The sequence below is a fragment of the Belonocnema kinseyi genome, chromosome 6 (genome assembly GCF_010883055.1).
Source record: "Belonocnema kinseyi isolate 2016_QV_RU_SX_M_011 chromosome 6, B_treatae_v1, whole genome shotgun sequence".
In the NCBI taxonomy this organism is placed as follows: domain Eukaryota; kingdom Metazoa; phylum Arthropoda; class Insecta; order Hymenoptera; family Cynipidae; genus Belonocnema; species Belonocnema kinseyi.
The window spans coordinates 148,508,915-148,525,454 of NC_046662.1; the positions used below are offsets into that span (position 1 = coordinate 148,508,915).

General features: G+C 31.8%; 1 protein-coding gene across 1 annotated transcript in view; it reads left to right on the top strand.

The window, feature by feature from the left end:
- The window catches only part of LOC117175643, a 183,577-nt gene that overhangs the window by 157,877 nt on the left and 9,160 nt on the right, over positions 1-16,540 (top strand). Inside the window, exon 5 of the mRNA XM_033365349.1 lies at positions 3,542-3,646. Coding sequence (XP_033221240.1) covers positions 3,542-3,646 — 105 coding nt within the window. The remainder of the gene's footprint in view (positions 1-3,541; positions 3,647-16,540) is intronic.

Below are 16,540 nucleotides of genomic sequence, written 5' to 3' on the forward strand. Positions count from 1 at the left end.
AATTAAATAAATATATAGATATAATGTAGTAGAGGCTAACTAGAGGGACACTCTGCACTGGTCGGAAAGAAATGGGAAAGAAGTAGGAGAAAGGGGCATTCGAAAAGAATCGGACAGTCGTGGGACAGCTCGACATTCGGAAAGAAATGGAAGCAAAGTTCACGTAGCCCTTTCTGATTGTTTTTCCGTACTCTTTCCGAACCCTTTCCGAATTCTTTCCGAAACCTTTCTGAATCTTTTCGAAGCGGCCTTTCCGATTCTTTCCTTTTTTCCGGCAGGGTATACGTGTAATGTTTTTCTTTATATTTGAATTATCAAAGTTTTCTTTGCTATTGTTTTTAACAATAATTTTAGGTATCCTTTTTGGTTTTGGTTGTTGGACCTCTGGATCGAAAATAGTTTCATTATGAAGATATTGTGTTTTTACAGCTATTTCTTCTAGAAACTTCTTTTGTAGTTGCCCTATTGTTTTTGATTTTACTTGAAATTACATCGCTTCACAGATTATGCATATTACTGTATTTACACTTACATTTTGGTGACACTTATAGTATTTTTCACTAGTTTTGTCAGGAGGCAGCCCTTCCATGACTATATTGTCTTTGAACAAAATAGGTTTAAATTAGAATTTTTCTTGAACGCAATACATATGAATAATTTGATTTTTACACCACTGATAACGACAAAATATGAATTAAAAAACACATTTACAAAAAAAAACAGAAAAAAAACATTTGTTTACAGGAAATGGATATAATACTTTTATTGAAGTGCTCTCGCTGCTAAATAGAGTTTAAAGTCAGAGATTAGCCCACACACTCCTGTGTACATTTAAGCACATGTGATACTTAAAAAATGATCGATTTTACCAGTTTTAGGTTTCCCCGGATTATATTTTGAGGTTATGTGTGTTATAATTCTCTCCCATAATTATTGAAATTATTCTAGAGTGCTTACCGACAGTATCGGTACGACAGAGAACTACATAATAGAAATGACAGAGCTAAAAAATGACCCTAACCTCAAAATAATGCGCATGCATAAAATTTTATTTAGCACAATCAAGTTTTTTGCTTATTATCCCTTAAAAAAGAATCCAGGGACGTCCATTATGATACTTTATAGCATCTTCGAATTCAGTTCTTAAACATTTTAATTTTTGTGTACAAAAAGCCCGAAGAACTGTACCCGATTGACTACACGACGAATTATCACATGCCCTTCAAATGTTCTTGCTGCCAAAAAGAACGAACAGTTAAGGATACACTACGGCATTTATGAATCAAAATCATTCAACCTCAGATAAACGAAACACTAGAGATAAAAAAAATATGAAGAGAGGAAGAAGATAGACAAAGGAGAGAGGAGACGGAAAGAAAAATGAAGCAAGATATGAAGGAAATACACGACCAAAAAATTGCAGGAAGTGAGAGTAGATATGTTCGATGAGTACGGTTCAAGGAGAGGAGATCCAAGGATTCAGAATGCAGTAGCAAAAAAAGTAAGAAAAGGGAAAAGTGGAAAAGGAAAAAAACATAGAGAAAGCACTCAAGCAAATTAAACTACAACAAGAAAAAATAATAGTAGCACATGAAATGGAAGAGACCAGAAAGGTTCTAAAATATAGATAGGAAAATTATGCAAAAGAGGCTGCAATGGCAAGACGAGAGGCAAAATTAGAAGAAGAAAGGAGATTAAGAAAGGAAGAACAGGAGGAAAATCAAGGAAAAGGAAGGAGGCAAGGAAGACAATAAAAATGTCCGAGGAAGAGAAAAGAAAACGATGGCCAATACAGGGGTTGAGAGAGGGTCCGTCGACAGATTAAGACACGAGCATACAAAAAACATTTAATTAATGAAAATTTTCTGACTGATTCATAAACACAACATAATAATCAAGTTTATACCTCTCACAGACACAACAATTATAATTTGTATTTATTTCAGGACTTTGACTGACACACCAGTTGTAATTAATTGTACGTCAATTAAATGAAACTTGATTTTACATTTAAATAATAATTAAAAATTTTAAACAAAATAAGGTTATTATATTGTAGAAAAAAGTCTAGATTTTAATGTAAAGTAAATACGGCTATAACAAGCCAAGACAGAATTTCACTTAAAATAAAAAGTAGAATTTAGATGTAAGCTACATTTCAGCAAGAAGTGACATGCATTCAACAAGTATCAGCAATTGTGGAGAATTTTCAAAATTTTTACGAAACATTAATCCTGACCGAAAATTCTAAAAAACATTTTTTAACAAACATCAAAAATGACATCCAGACTAATTAATTCAGAATTAGAACCTGAGAGGATGGCTTTTTTAATTTTACAACTGAAATCGACCTTAATGAAGTTTTATTCCTGATGAGGAGAGTGTTATACTCTCAAAACGTTGAAAGTTTTATCTTTAATAAAGGATCTAACATCTATTCCTTTTTTTTCAGAAGTAAGTCATCTTCAGGATAAAATAACCACTACACTATATAAAACTAATTAAATTTCCTACAAGCAGATATTTTGCATTTTTTTTCAATATTTCGATAAAATAATGAAAATTCACTGGAAAGACACCATAAAATTGTACCTTTGATGGCTCTAAAATGATTTCCGTTCATATCTAGAAGTAAATTGAAAAAAATGATTTTCACTTTAGACATTTATGACTTATAATAAACGAAAACTCAATGAATTTTTACTGATTTTTAATGCTTAATGTATAACATTTATTCTTGCTGTCCCAACCAAGGACCATCCCAACCAAGAGGACTCTCCCCTCTTCGTCTATTCTTTGTCTATTTTTTACATGGGTTTTCACATCGTTTGTATCATTTAGGCGTAGGTTATTAACGTTTTTATAGATTTTTCTAAAGATCCAAGAAGTTTTTTAAAAAAATTAAAAAAAAATGTCTTCAAAACTGCGTCTTATTAGGAATAATTAAAAAAAATAAACCGTAATATCATTAAAATTTTCAAAGCTATGAAAGTTAAAAAAAAGGAATACAATTTTTAATTTTAAATGTCTCCTACGTTTTTTTGAATAAAAAAATTATTTTAATAGTTTATCTTTTAGCACATAAGAGAACAGATGCTAGAATTTTCCTAAAAATTACTAACAGCAGCGGAAATTCTTTAGATGATTTGACATGGAGTTGCTCATAACATACACATTTTCACTGAATTTTGATTTAGCAAGGATAATTTTATGAAACTAATTTATATTTTTCTTTTTTAAGTTATCAATTATATCAGAAACTATACACGAATTGTAGACATGTACGATACATGTAAAGTTCTTGAACCTCCTGTCCCTCGCAGATTATTTGGGCTACTAGGTAACATTTAAATGCCAAAAGCTCTTGTTCGAAACTGTAGCAAACTTTAGGGTTCTCTCTTTAAAGAGTAAAAAATTCGGCTTAAGTTGAATCAGCAATAAATAGTAAATGCTTATATTTAAAAATTCCAAATTTGCTAAAAGGTTACACCTGATAGTCCCATCAATTATATCCTTATTTTAATTGTTCTTCATAAACCAGGTCCGGTCTGTTGATGTATACAGAACTGTATTTGAACTGAAAACAAAACTGGAATCTATGGTTAAAATATCGGCAAACAAAATGAGACTCTTTTATGTTGATCAGGTAAGTTAATGAAATTCTTATAAAAAAAGATCGTGTTCAAATAAATTCCCTATATTTTTCAACCTTCCGCTATCCCCCCTCTTCCTCTCTTTTAAATGGCTGTATATATTTTTAATTGCCGGAATTTCGAAGTACTAGAGGCATCTAATGAATTATTGAATAGACCTGAATTCATCATGACTGGAATTATTAGTCAAAGGGTGTTACCTACTTTTTTATCTGTCGTATATAGAAGACATTATGGAGGTATTTTTAAAGGGGATTTTAATTTTGATCTAAATTGTCGTGAGTATGGATCCACATTTATAAATCATATTTTTTAGGGACTTAATCTATTTATAGTTCCATATGCAGCAACACAGCATACCCAGACCCCCGATACATGGTTATTTCTGTGTATAGTAGATGATGAGAGGAATTTAACCTCATGCTATCAATAAGTTGTTCCTTTTGTGGTTGAGCATGAACTTACAGCGTTTCAATACTCTTGGAAAACAGGTGGATTTGTGCAAACCAACAACAATGCATATCACGATGTTCGGGGATTGATGAGGAGATCTTTCTCTGAAGTCTACAATGTTCTAATGAGCAGGAATTTAATTGTTCACAATAATTAGACAAAAAGCAGAGATTCATTTATAATCTCTTGAATACTGCTATAAATGAACATGATCTAATAAGATTTGCTGTACAAAGAAGCAGAATTCGTCCCATGAAGACAAATGATATCAACAATTTCATAAAAGAGCTTGGTCGCGAATACAAGATCTGGAAAAGACTAAAGGTCCCTTCAATTTACGATAGAGATAACGCAATGAGAAATTTTGTCACGAGGCTACTTAGAGAGACAAGAGTCGGGTATAATATCACTAGACTGATGGGCGTACACTGTTAGAAAAAATTCGTACGTCACACCGAAGTGCGAAGTTGTAATGATACGGTGCGATATTTTAGTGCGAAAAAGCATTTCTTCTACTAAAATACGCTTCTCCGGTGCAAAGTTGATAAATTTACGAACTCTCAACTTCCCAGTGTTAAAAATACTAACGAATCACACCGAGGAGATGTGAAAGTCTTAATCTAAACTTAAAGTTTCACTGGAAAGTGTGAAATTAAACACTAAGCCGGAGCGAGAATAGTACATTTCGATACGTGTGTCAGTGGTGATTATTTAGCGTATGAGACGTTTTCCGCACTAGCGAAGGGAGTGAGAAAAGTCTTTTTCGCTAAAAATCACCCCTCACACAAATATCGAACAGTATTTAATACCACGGAAGCCGAGAAAATCTTGTTAAAGTTGAGATTTTGAGGTTAGAGTGGTATAACATACAATTGACACTATACGGTGCGGAAACTAATACCGATAAGTTGGTTTGCGCGCGAACGCGTAGTTAACTTGTGTAGGCTTGTGCGAGCTAAAGAAGTCAGAAGATAAATTTATAACACAATTACATTAAACCAAAAAATGGACTATTTAAATTTTCAGATAAAAAATGGAATTTTCAACAAAATAAATTAATTTTTAATAAAAAGGATTTACTTTTAACAAAAAATGAAACAATTAAATTGGCATTAAAAAATTAATTTTTAATAAAATAACAATTATATCTACCACAAAATAGTCCAATTTTGAATCAAAGAAATGAATTTACGTACAAAAAGACTTCTTCCGAAAAAGACAAACAAATAATTTAATTTTGAAACCAATAATTTCCTACAGAAAACAGAAATTTAAAATTTTATAAATAAATTTTAGACCAACAAAAAACGAATTTTTAACAAAATAGATAAATTTACAAACAAAAAATTTTCATTAAATTAGTTTAATTTCCAAAAAACTACATGCATTTTCAACCAAATAAATGGATTTCTGATTAAAGTAGATGAATTTTTAAACAAGAAGAATACATTTCTACCAAAAAGATTAATTTTTAACTGAGAATGGTCAATTTTCAGTATAAGAAAATATTTTTTCAACTAAAAAAAATCGAAATTTAAAAAATTTTAAAAATGAATCTTAAAAGTAGAAGATAAGTATTTAACCAAATATAGAATATGTACATTTTCAGATAAAAAATTTAATTTTTTGTAAAATAGGTTTATTTTTTATGTAAAAAATGAATTTTCAACTGAAAAATATTTTGAAGAAAAACATAGAATTTACAACATAATAGTTAAATTTTCAAACATATGTTTGGATTTTCAATTAAAAAAAAAACATTTTTCAACAACAATGGAATGGAATGAATTCTGAAAAAAATTGAAAAAAGAACAAAACATTTTTTTATTATTTTGTAAAAATTTGAAAAGGGGTGTAAAAGAGTGTGTAAAAATGTTTGATATTTTACCATGTTATATATAATTTTAGAAAAAAAACAAGAACTTAATTATCATCTAGCCTTCTCGCGCAATTTTGTTGCACAATTTTGTTTAAAGTTTATGTTGGTTAAAAAATGCGCTTTCCAATTTGAGTAAGTTTAGGACATTTTTAGAGGTTTTGAAACGATTCAAAAATAACTAAACTTGTTACAATTTGTTAAGAATTTTGTATGGTTTCACTGTCAACCATTTTATACCAAAAGAAAAGAAGTTTTATGAAAAATGCATTTTCAACCAAAGAAATTAATTTTTAATTAAAATAGATGAATTTCTAACAAGAAGAATAATTTTCTACTAAAAAAAGATTAATTTTTAACTGAAAAAGGTCAATTTTCATACAAAATAAAATAACACATTTTAAACAAAATTGTTAAATTTTCAAATAAAAAAAAGATCAAACGAGGAGAATTATTTCATATTAAAAAAAGATGAATTTTCAACCAAAAAAATAATTTAGAAATAATTAAACAAAATCGTTACATTTTCAACTTCAAAAATGAATATTAAAACTAAAAAATAAGTATTTAACCACAAATAGAATAGTTACATTTTCAAATAAAAAATTTAATTTTCTGCAAAATAGTTTAATTTTCGATGTAAGAAATGAATGTTCAACTGAAAAATATTTTCATTTAAAAAAGATACATTTTTACCAAAAATGCAATGAAATTAATTCTGAAAGAAAATTAAAAAAAGGACACAACACTTTTATATGATTTTTTACAAATTTTAAAAAGGGGTTTAAAAGAGCGTGTAGAAAATTTTGTAATTTTGCCATGTTGTATATAATTTTAGAAAAAAAAACTAAATTCTTATCCAGCCTTCTCGTACATTTTTGTTGCCCAATTTTCTTAAAAGTTTATGTTGGTTTAAAAAATGTGCTTTCCAATTTGAGTAAGTTTAGGAGATATTCAGAATTTTGAAACGGTTGAAAAATAACTAGAACTTGTAACAATTTGTTTTAAATTTTGTATGGTTTCACTTTAAACCATTTGATACTAAAGGAAAGGAAGTTTTATCATAAAATTCATTTTCAACCAAAGAAATTAATTTTTAATTAAAATAGATGAATTTCTAACAAGAAGAATAATTTTTTTCTAAAAAAGATTAGTTCTTAATTGAGAAAGGTAAATTTTCAAGTAAAAATAAAACTACACATTTTCAACAAAATTGTTAAATTTTCAAATAAAAAAAATTGTTTAATAAAGATGATACAGTTAAATTTTCAGTATAAGAAATTTATTTTTTAACTAAAAAAAGCGAATTTTGAACAAAAATGTTAAATTATGAACTAAAAAATTAATTTACATACAAGAAGAATCATTTTCTATTAGAAAAGGATGCATTTTCAACTGAAAAAATAATTTAAAAAAAAGTTTAACAAAATCGTTAAATTTTCAAATTAAAAATTCTAAATATATGAGAACTTTACGAAACCTTTAATGTCTTAAGATACTTATCTCAATATTACAAAATTTAGCGTTTACAATTAGATTTCCGTTGTAAAAGAATTGTAATTGTGAATAATTGTAAAATGTATTCCACAAATTTTATTTTATATAGAAATATATCGTGATTTTAAAAGGAGAAAATGATTCCAAAAGTTCATTTTGTATAGTATCTTAATAACTAAGGAACATACGTTTAGAATATTTTCCTTGATTCTGCCCTAGGTTCAAACATGGTACAAAAAACCGTCGTGAAATTTCATATAAAAACTATATTCTGTATACATTAATTTTAAAAATGAAAAATAATCATAATTTTATAAATTTTACAAAATTTTATTTTAATATGATGCTTAGGGAAGAGATTTCAGAAATAAAATTATAAAAATATCTCCATTAGTTGGTAAAACACTATGTAAAATCGCCTTTCAAGTTATAAAAAAATTCAATAAATGATAAAAAACGGCTGTACAGATTTGGCTATAACCTTATGGATCAGTTTCAGAAATATATATTTCTTTTATCGTTTTTCAGTACATGATTTTGCCCTAAACATAAAGCAGATTAATACACACTTAAAAAATAAAAATAAGAAAGGTCAGAAATTCATACAGTTGTCTGTTAGAAAATCTCACACATTTTTCAATAAAACTCATTTCCAAACCACCTTCAAAGAAAAATTTTTACAACATTTTTATTAAATGATAAGTCTATTGTACATAAAGAGGAAAATAAAAATCTTTCATTAATTATGAATGTTTAATTGACGTCAGTTTCCTTACTATTCACACTTGAGAATTGAGGAATCTCTTTTTCGCAAACAAAAAGTGTGAAAGTGCTTCGTTTATCGACTTTTATTATAATTTATTTATTTTAAATATATATCTATTATATCTTATCAAAATTAAATACAAAAATCTTCAATTTTAAGTGCATTCTAATACTACAATTCTTAAATGTTTCCAATTTTTAGAAATAATTTAACTAATTTTATACGTACTTAAAATAAACTTTTTTTAAATTGCATAGAACTTATTCTAAGTAAACAGACGCATCTTTTTTTTCTTCTACAAGAATTTTTAGATTATTCTGTTTTGTAAGTAAGTTTATCCTACGTTCTGAAACTCTTCTAAAGTTCAAATTATTTTTGAATTTAATTAATTCTACTAAATATTTCTTGAATTTATTCGATTATTTACATTTTTTTAAACTTTTTAATCATAGTGTATTGAAACATTTTGTTTTTAAAACCTTCAACGCTCTTTTTCGAAATTTTAGGAATTCGTTTAATGTGTTTAAAAGTCTTTTTTAATTTTTTTTTAAAGTTAATTTATAAAAATAAAAGATCATTAAAAATTGCCATACAAATATTAGGAAAATAATTCTTTTTTTTAATTATGCCAGACCTTCTAATCTTCTTATCTTTAAAAATTATTCAAATTTTTACTGATTTTTTTAAATTCTGTAAAAAAAATTACCTTTAAACTTTTTTAGATACTTTGATAATTTTTGAAATATATTTTAATGTTTTGTAATGTTTTAAAATAATCTCCTGACATTAATTTTTGGCAATAAAGAATTTAGTTTAATTATTGCTAGGTACCTAAAAGAATTTTTTTCATTTCCGTGAAAACTTGCAAAATTAAACAAACAAAAATCTTCACAATTTTTCATTATTTTCAAATCGTTTCGAAATTCCTCAATATCTGTTAAACTTGAACAAATTTGAAAGCACATTTTGTAAACTAGCATAAACTTTTCGGCTCTACACGAGGCTGGCCCACGTAACATGTAACACCAGAACGATGCAAAAACTGTCAATAGTCGTACTGGCTGAGATGAAAAAGCTACGCTCTCACGTTCGACACCGAACTTTGCACCGATAGAGATGTGGGATAACACGCTTCAGTTGCAGAACGAAAAACATTCACTTATCGGTGTGATTCAGCGACTTTTTTCACGCCATTTTTGCACGCCACTGTAGTTGGAATCGTGAAGATTCAAATGTTTTCAAATTGTCAATAACTTTTAAAATAAGGATTGCTAAATTGTGGGAATACCCATTTAACTTTAAGATTTGGCGAGTTGTGATTTGGGAAAGAACTGTAACTACCGTTAACTGCAGGCTAAAATCATGAACAGCTGAACACGTCACAGAAAAATTCGCGAAAAAGCCGCAACGGGTAGTTATGGACTTGACTTAATCATCGGGCAGTGATCTCGAGCCATCGTGATTTTAAAGAGGTCCGTATGTGCTTGCGGCATTCTGCGGAATCATCGAACCCCAAGAAAAAAGGTCTGTAATTCAAAAAACGTGAGTCAAAGAAATTCGTAACTGCTTGTTACGGCGTTTTCTGATTTTCAGCATCCCAATCAACACCGTTAACTGCGTTTCAGATGATTAATTAAAATTTTGTATCCATTTTTGTTGTTGCCAAAATGAAAAGTTTATATGTAAATTAGTAAAGGACAAAAACAACTGCAGAAAATGCATTAGAATCCGCGATACACGCGAACAAAGATTCGAATAGTTATCCACGAAATTAAGAATTAAACGGGTCTCCTCCTACATAATGCCGTACTTCGTTTATTGTTGAACAATATAAAGAGATGTTTTGGCTGAGAGGGATCATTAATTAACTAAGGTATTAATTTCTTGCATAAGATTATTCTTCAATGTTAATCGTAATAAGTATCACAACGTATCGGGAACAGCTGGACTGGGTGAGTGTAGGAAGTAGGAGAACATTTTTTGTAGGATCTCTTATGTCTGTAATATTGACAACGAAGCACCCTAGATTAATAAATATTTTGTCTTCAAAATCTGGGGAATGATAGCGAACATGCTAACGGACGTCCCTGCACACATTTTTGTGGAAAATTCCAAAAAAATTTTGATTTAGCTAAAAACGTGTGCTAGAACAACAAACCTGAAACGAATTAATTTATTATTAACAAAAATCCTGAAAGAAACTATATCGACGAATTCTGGTTCCCAATTAGCATTGAATTGTATTTCACTCTTCTCTACTTTTAATCCCTTGATCTTAAAATAGTATTTCATCAAAAATCACATTGTTACGTAATTATCCCTGAGTTCTGGTTCTATGGTGACTCTTATCTGAAACCCTTTCATTTTACCCCTTTTTTATGCAATTTGTTAGTTATATTTTAGGAGAGATGAGCCCACAGAAGCGAGAATAAAAATTGCGGACTGAAAGATTTTAACCTATTTGGAATCGCCTAAATTTTCATCTCTTATCCCTTTAATTTTGGATCGCAGGCTAAATAAGCTAGTTGTTTTCCTTTTTTTTGAAAGAGGACAGAGACTCCCCTTATTTTTTAAAATTATATTTTGTAAAATAAGCTTTATTCTACGCAAATAAGGTGCAATATTTACGTAGAAATCTGTCTATTTTGCCTACACTTTTACTTCCCTTATGGTGAAACAAAGCTTGAGCTTACATATGATCATTTGTTTCACCTTCCAAAATTTTCAAAAGATCTACCCTTTATTCCATTTCTCGTTTTGCCTCATAAAAGTCATGAAACTATCTTGGGAATTGTACTAATTCCTAAGTACATGGTTCTGTGAGCCAAAACTCATTAACGTCCCTTGCATTCTGAATCTAATTTAACTTAAAAATTTTTTATCCTCGCGGCATTAGTTCTTGTAAATAACAAGTTGACAATACAGACTAGGTCCAAAAAGTAGTGAGAATGCACGAGCGTTTTTTTCCGCCTTACCCGAACCAAGCCGTCTTTTTTGCCAAGATATTCAGAGGTTTGCACACTGGCATCCTTGTGTTCCCATAATAATGGGTTGCACAAGCATGAGCGGGTAACCCTACAGTGTTGCCGCAGCCTATCCAAGCAGAGACGAATTGTTAAGCAAGGGAAAAGGAATAAAAGCTTTAATTTTATCCATTATATATTTGAATTTAATTGAAATTTAAATCCCCTGCGTCGATGATTCCCCGAATACCGAGGCATTCCTTGAAAGCCCCGTTCGAATGAACTTCAAATTGTTTAACCTTGCTTGATACTCAGGACCTGTACGAATGCAGGCCCAAGAAGGGACAAGACTCGGGAACCTATGCTCATCACGAACACCCCGCCTAACCCTTCGAAAAAGTGTCCCTGGACAGTGGGACAGTTGCCTAATACGCTGAACAGGAACCGCCACATCCTGACGATGCAGGACAATTTCGGTAAATACAGCATAGCTGTTCCCATACCCGATTTGAGGTTTACTGCGACAGCCCATACAGCGGCCACCTCCCTATTTTCCCAGTACAGCATCTGCAGCGACAACGCAGCCGATAACGAAATAGCTAACTCTCAAACATTTAAAAGCCAACTGCTATTGTACCCTTTAACAAATGCTCTCCAAAGATGCGACATCCAAGAGCTATACAATAAGGAGTCAGAATAAATCCCTATTGACTCTTTGAGTGGCTAGCTTTACTCCCTAGTTGAGCCTTTCTCAACCTTGCTGCAATTCTCCAAACAAAACAAGTCTCTAGTCAACTTGAAATGGTGTGTGCTAATACAGATCGCACCCGCGTGCCACCTCAAAGCACATGATCAAACGTTTTATAAAACAGCCAGCAAAAATGGCACATGAGAATCCCACCACGAAAGATGAGAAAGAGATCAATTCTTCAAAGGAGGAGGTTCCTCCCAATTAATTGTTAGGAATATTATTTAAACACCTCTGACACTTTTAGCCTACTGGAATAATCAGATTAATATACATTAACAAAATAGTGCCAGTCTGAACTAAATGATTGAGTCTTCAAATAATCATGAAACGAGTGAAATTTACTTTAAAGGAATAATAGTAAATAATAACAAACAAAAATGTCAACCAAAATTGATGATTTATCGACAAAATAGTTAAGTTAAAATTTGAATTGGGTTAAAGTCAAATTCAAAATCCTTTTCAACGTCCAATAACCAAAATGATAACATGACTCATGGCTCCATGTAAGATACTCTCAAACCAAAATACCCACACTTTATATTTAAAAGGAATAATCTTTAAGTGAGTACTTATCTCGTGTAAGAAGTGTCGACTTTCCCCAAAACAACTCGAACAGAATAATTATTACGCATGCCAGCCGACCATGCACGTGCTCGCGGTACATGCCGCCCCCTCCTCTCTCTCTATCTCTGGCCAACGCTCTAAGACATCGCTGTCTTGTTCTGACATATAGCCACAAGACAATAGCGGCCTACGCTTCACACTCGGTATTGCCTCTTTTCGTCCTGTTTGTTCAGCCAGCAAAGAAAAATTCGACTGAACAAAGACCACTTTCATTCTTTTTCGTTTCGAAAAAAATTAATAATATAATATTTACAGAATTATTTCACAGGTAGGGATATAATTATGATATCAAATTAATCATATGACAACCACTTTCTGTTTTACTGATATCGTCGAAACTGCATGTGATACACTTATAACCCGAAAAAAATGAATTGATTTCTTATACAAAAAAAGAATTTCAAATGCCAAAAAATAATCAAATAATGCATTTTTTGATAAGTTTGGTTGAACAATTATCAAATGTTATCGATTCATAGCAAAAATCATTGCTAAATAACGGGCTGTTAATACAGTTTATTGCACCGAAAAAATCAAGTGTGTACCTCCAAAAATAGCCAAATAGTGCATTTGTTAATTAAAGTAGTTCAAACAATTATTAAATTAAATTTGGTGACCAAATATGATACTTAGGTTTTACTTCCACGTAATACATATATGTTCTTTTGCATAGAAAATACTTGATTTATTTCATTAAAAATACCTGACATGAATATTTGTCTATAAAAATAGCTTTTAAAATAACAAATCATTTATTAACTTTAATTAATTCATCTAAAAAACTCTTTTGGCCCATAAATTGTTCAAATTTAGTGCGAATCAAATGATAAATCGCCGCCAATCCCGACGAAACCATTTTCATATACTTATCTGTTTATAACAAATTCAATAAATTTTTCAACATTTGCGTTACTATTGGACGTCTTTTTTTGGATAGTTGCTTTCTGTTTTATAAGTATTTCTTTATTCATAATGTGTCCCCTAAGGGTTTACATTACTTCCATTCCTTACAACCACTTTGTATTTAAGAAAAAATCTTATCCTCACTATATAAAATTGTTTACAACTATTTACGTAAAGTCTTATATCTAATTTTTTATCTCTTTCCTGTGATAGCGCAATTTAGGACTTATTAGCCAACGAGTGAGCCAGCGGACGAAAGCAAGAGTGCAAGAGAGAGAGAGAGAATGAGAAGGCCAAGGCATCTTAGTCTACTTATACTATTACACAAACATTAATTACTATGTTTACGTTTCTAATCTAAGCGACTTCCGCTTCCTTTTTCTTTAACTTTTTTTTATACCTCTAATTTGCCATTTTTTCACATGCATTCTTTCATTCTCTCCCATTCTCTTCTCTGGCACCCTCCAACTCCTTCATCCAGTCTTCTCCTAATCCATCCTCCCTAGAATCTTAAGCACATTCTCTTGTCAGCTTCCTTTATCTTCCATACCTCTCCTACATCCTTCCCATACATGCTCCCATATTTACTCCTCCCATTTATATATTATATACCTCCTGTTCTCTTCCATTTCCCAATACATCCCCTCCCTTACCACGTTTCCCATTCTAAATCTGGCTATTCTTGTTCATCTTCTCTCTTCCCATCCCTTTTCCAAATACTTTGGTACTCCTTCCTTTTTTACTTCTAACTTTATTCCGCTCCATCTGCCCGATTATTCTTCCTTCCTCCCTCATCCTTTTCTAAACCCCATTATCTTTGTCTTTTCTACATTTAAATTCATTTTTTCCATCTAAGTGATTCTTTAATCTTGTAATTAAGCCCGACATACCTTCGTCATCCTTTGCCATCGATACTATGTCGTCAGCTTATGCCTTTTAAGCTCTTTTTTATTAAAATTATTAACGAACAACTAAAGTTTTTTGAGACCTGTACCGCTTTTTTTGTGTTAAAAAAAAACTTTTTGTATTATAAAAAATGTTGTGCTGACATGTTTCAACCTGATTTTCAGGTCCTTTACAAGGCTTATTCTAAAAGTTAATACATACGTTAAGGAATAAAATAGAAATTATTTAATTAGTATGTGCTTATTAGTCGTTAATGTTTTCTTACTATGGAGATAAAAGAAAAATCGCTAAAGACAACGTTGAAATTGCAATTAAATTGTTTGGTATTATTGATCTTGTTCGCATATAATTTATTTTATTTATATATATATATATATATAATTAAAAATTTGTCATAAGGACAACCGCAGGATTTCGCTGGGAGCGGGTGCTAATCTGAAAAATTGCACCCGCTTCCAGCGACATCGCGGTAAAGTTTCAGCCATAAGCACGTCTCAAAACCGTGAGATAGGTGGTTATAGTCTGTAAAGGAATCAATACGACGATCCAGCAAAAGCCTCATGCACCCTAAGAACACGGAGTGACCCCATGACAACCGCCTTCTGCATTTTTCCCGCAAGTGTTCTAGCATATTGTTGACACGCAGGGATGCTTTTTAGGCTATTAGCAAGTGAAAGCTTGGCACTTCCAAGAGCGCCGATGATAAGGACGATCAGTTTAACAGAATATTCCGGGTATAATCGTTGCAACTCCCTTATAAGGTCTCGATACCTCTCTTTCTTTTCATTCTCCTTGGTTATGATGTTTTTGTAAGCTGGTGCCGAAAATTCGGTAAGGAACATGGTTCGCTTCTCGAAGTCAAGAAGAACTATGTCAGGCCTAGAGTGAGCAACAGAAACTTTTGTCGAGAATATAAAGTTCCAGTATATGCTGCACTTCCCATTCTCGACAATTGACTCAATTTCCCTAGGAGCATTTAGAGGAGTGATATTAAGGTGAATGCTGTAGGAGTGACAGAGATGGTAATAAAGCACTCTTAGTCCCTTATTTAGCCTTTGAATGTAGGTCGTTCCCGCATGAGTTGAACAACTAGATAGTATGTGAGCTAAATGTTCGGGGTGTGCATGGCACGCCCTGCAGTTATCATCGGGAATGTCTTGTCTCAAAATGTGGCGACGGTATGTTAAGGTGGAAATGACACCGTCTTGGCATGCAAAGATGAAACCCTCCGTACCAGACTTTATTCCGGGAGATTTAAGGAAAGCAAACGTTAGTTTTCAATACATTGACTGATCCTTCACATTTCTGTGAAAGATACCGTGCATCCTCTTATCGAGGAGCTGTTCACGAAAGTTTTTCTCTTGTGCATTCTTAATCCGTGCTTTCAGGAGTGAGTACTCGAGATAAATAAGATTTGATGCATTTTGCTCACTATTAATACAGAAGTCAAGTCCGAGTGTTTCAGCAGCCTCCTCCGCTGCTTTGTACAGAAACGCTCCGTTGCCCACTTCTTCGTGATTCCTGATCATTTTAAGAAGATGGTTTCTTCCATTTGCAACTCTATGTGCTGTACCCGGAATAATCCTGTTGTGAAGATATTCAAGACTCAATATTCCGCGACCCCCTTGACGGCGTGAGATGCACAGTCGCGGAACGGAGGACTTAAGATGCATGCTTTTGTTCATGTGCATAACCTTTCTTGCCCCGATATCAAGAGATCTGAGCTCGTTCTTCGTCCATGGAACTACTCCAAATGAATAGAGTAGTACCGGGATGGCAAGCATATTCGTTGCAGATACTTTGTTCCTTGCCGACAGTTCGGAAGACCAAATCTGTCGGATGAGACGTTTGTATCTGCTTCGGAGAGTATTCTTCATAGATGTCACATCCTGAATGCGGCTCTGTGGCACGCCCAGGTATGTATAAGTTTCTCCAGCGCAAATGTGTCGTATGGCGCTTCTATAAACGAGCTCAGGATCTTCAGGGATGCCTTTAAGTTTTCCTCGCTCCAAATAAACCTTGGCGCATTTGTCTAACCCAAATTCTATTCCAATTTCCTTAGTATATCGTTCGACAATCCCCAGAACTAGATGCAGTTGCTCTCTGTTTTTAGCATAGATCTTAAGATCGTCCATGTAAAATACATGA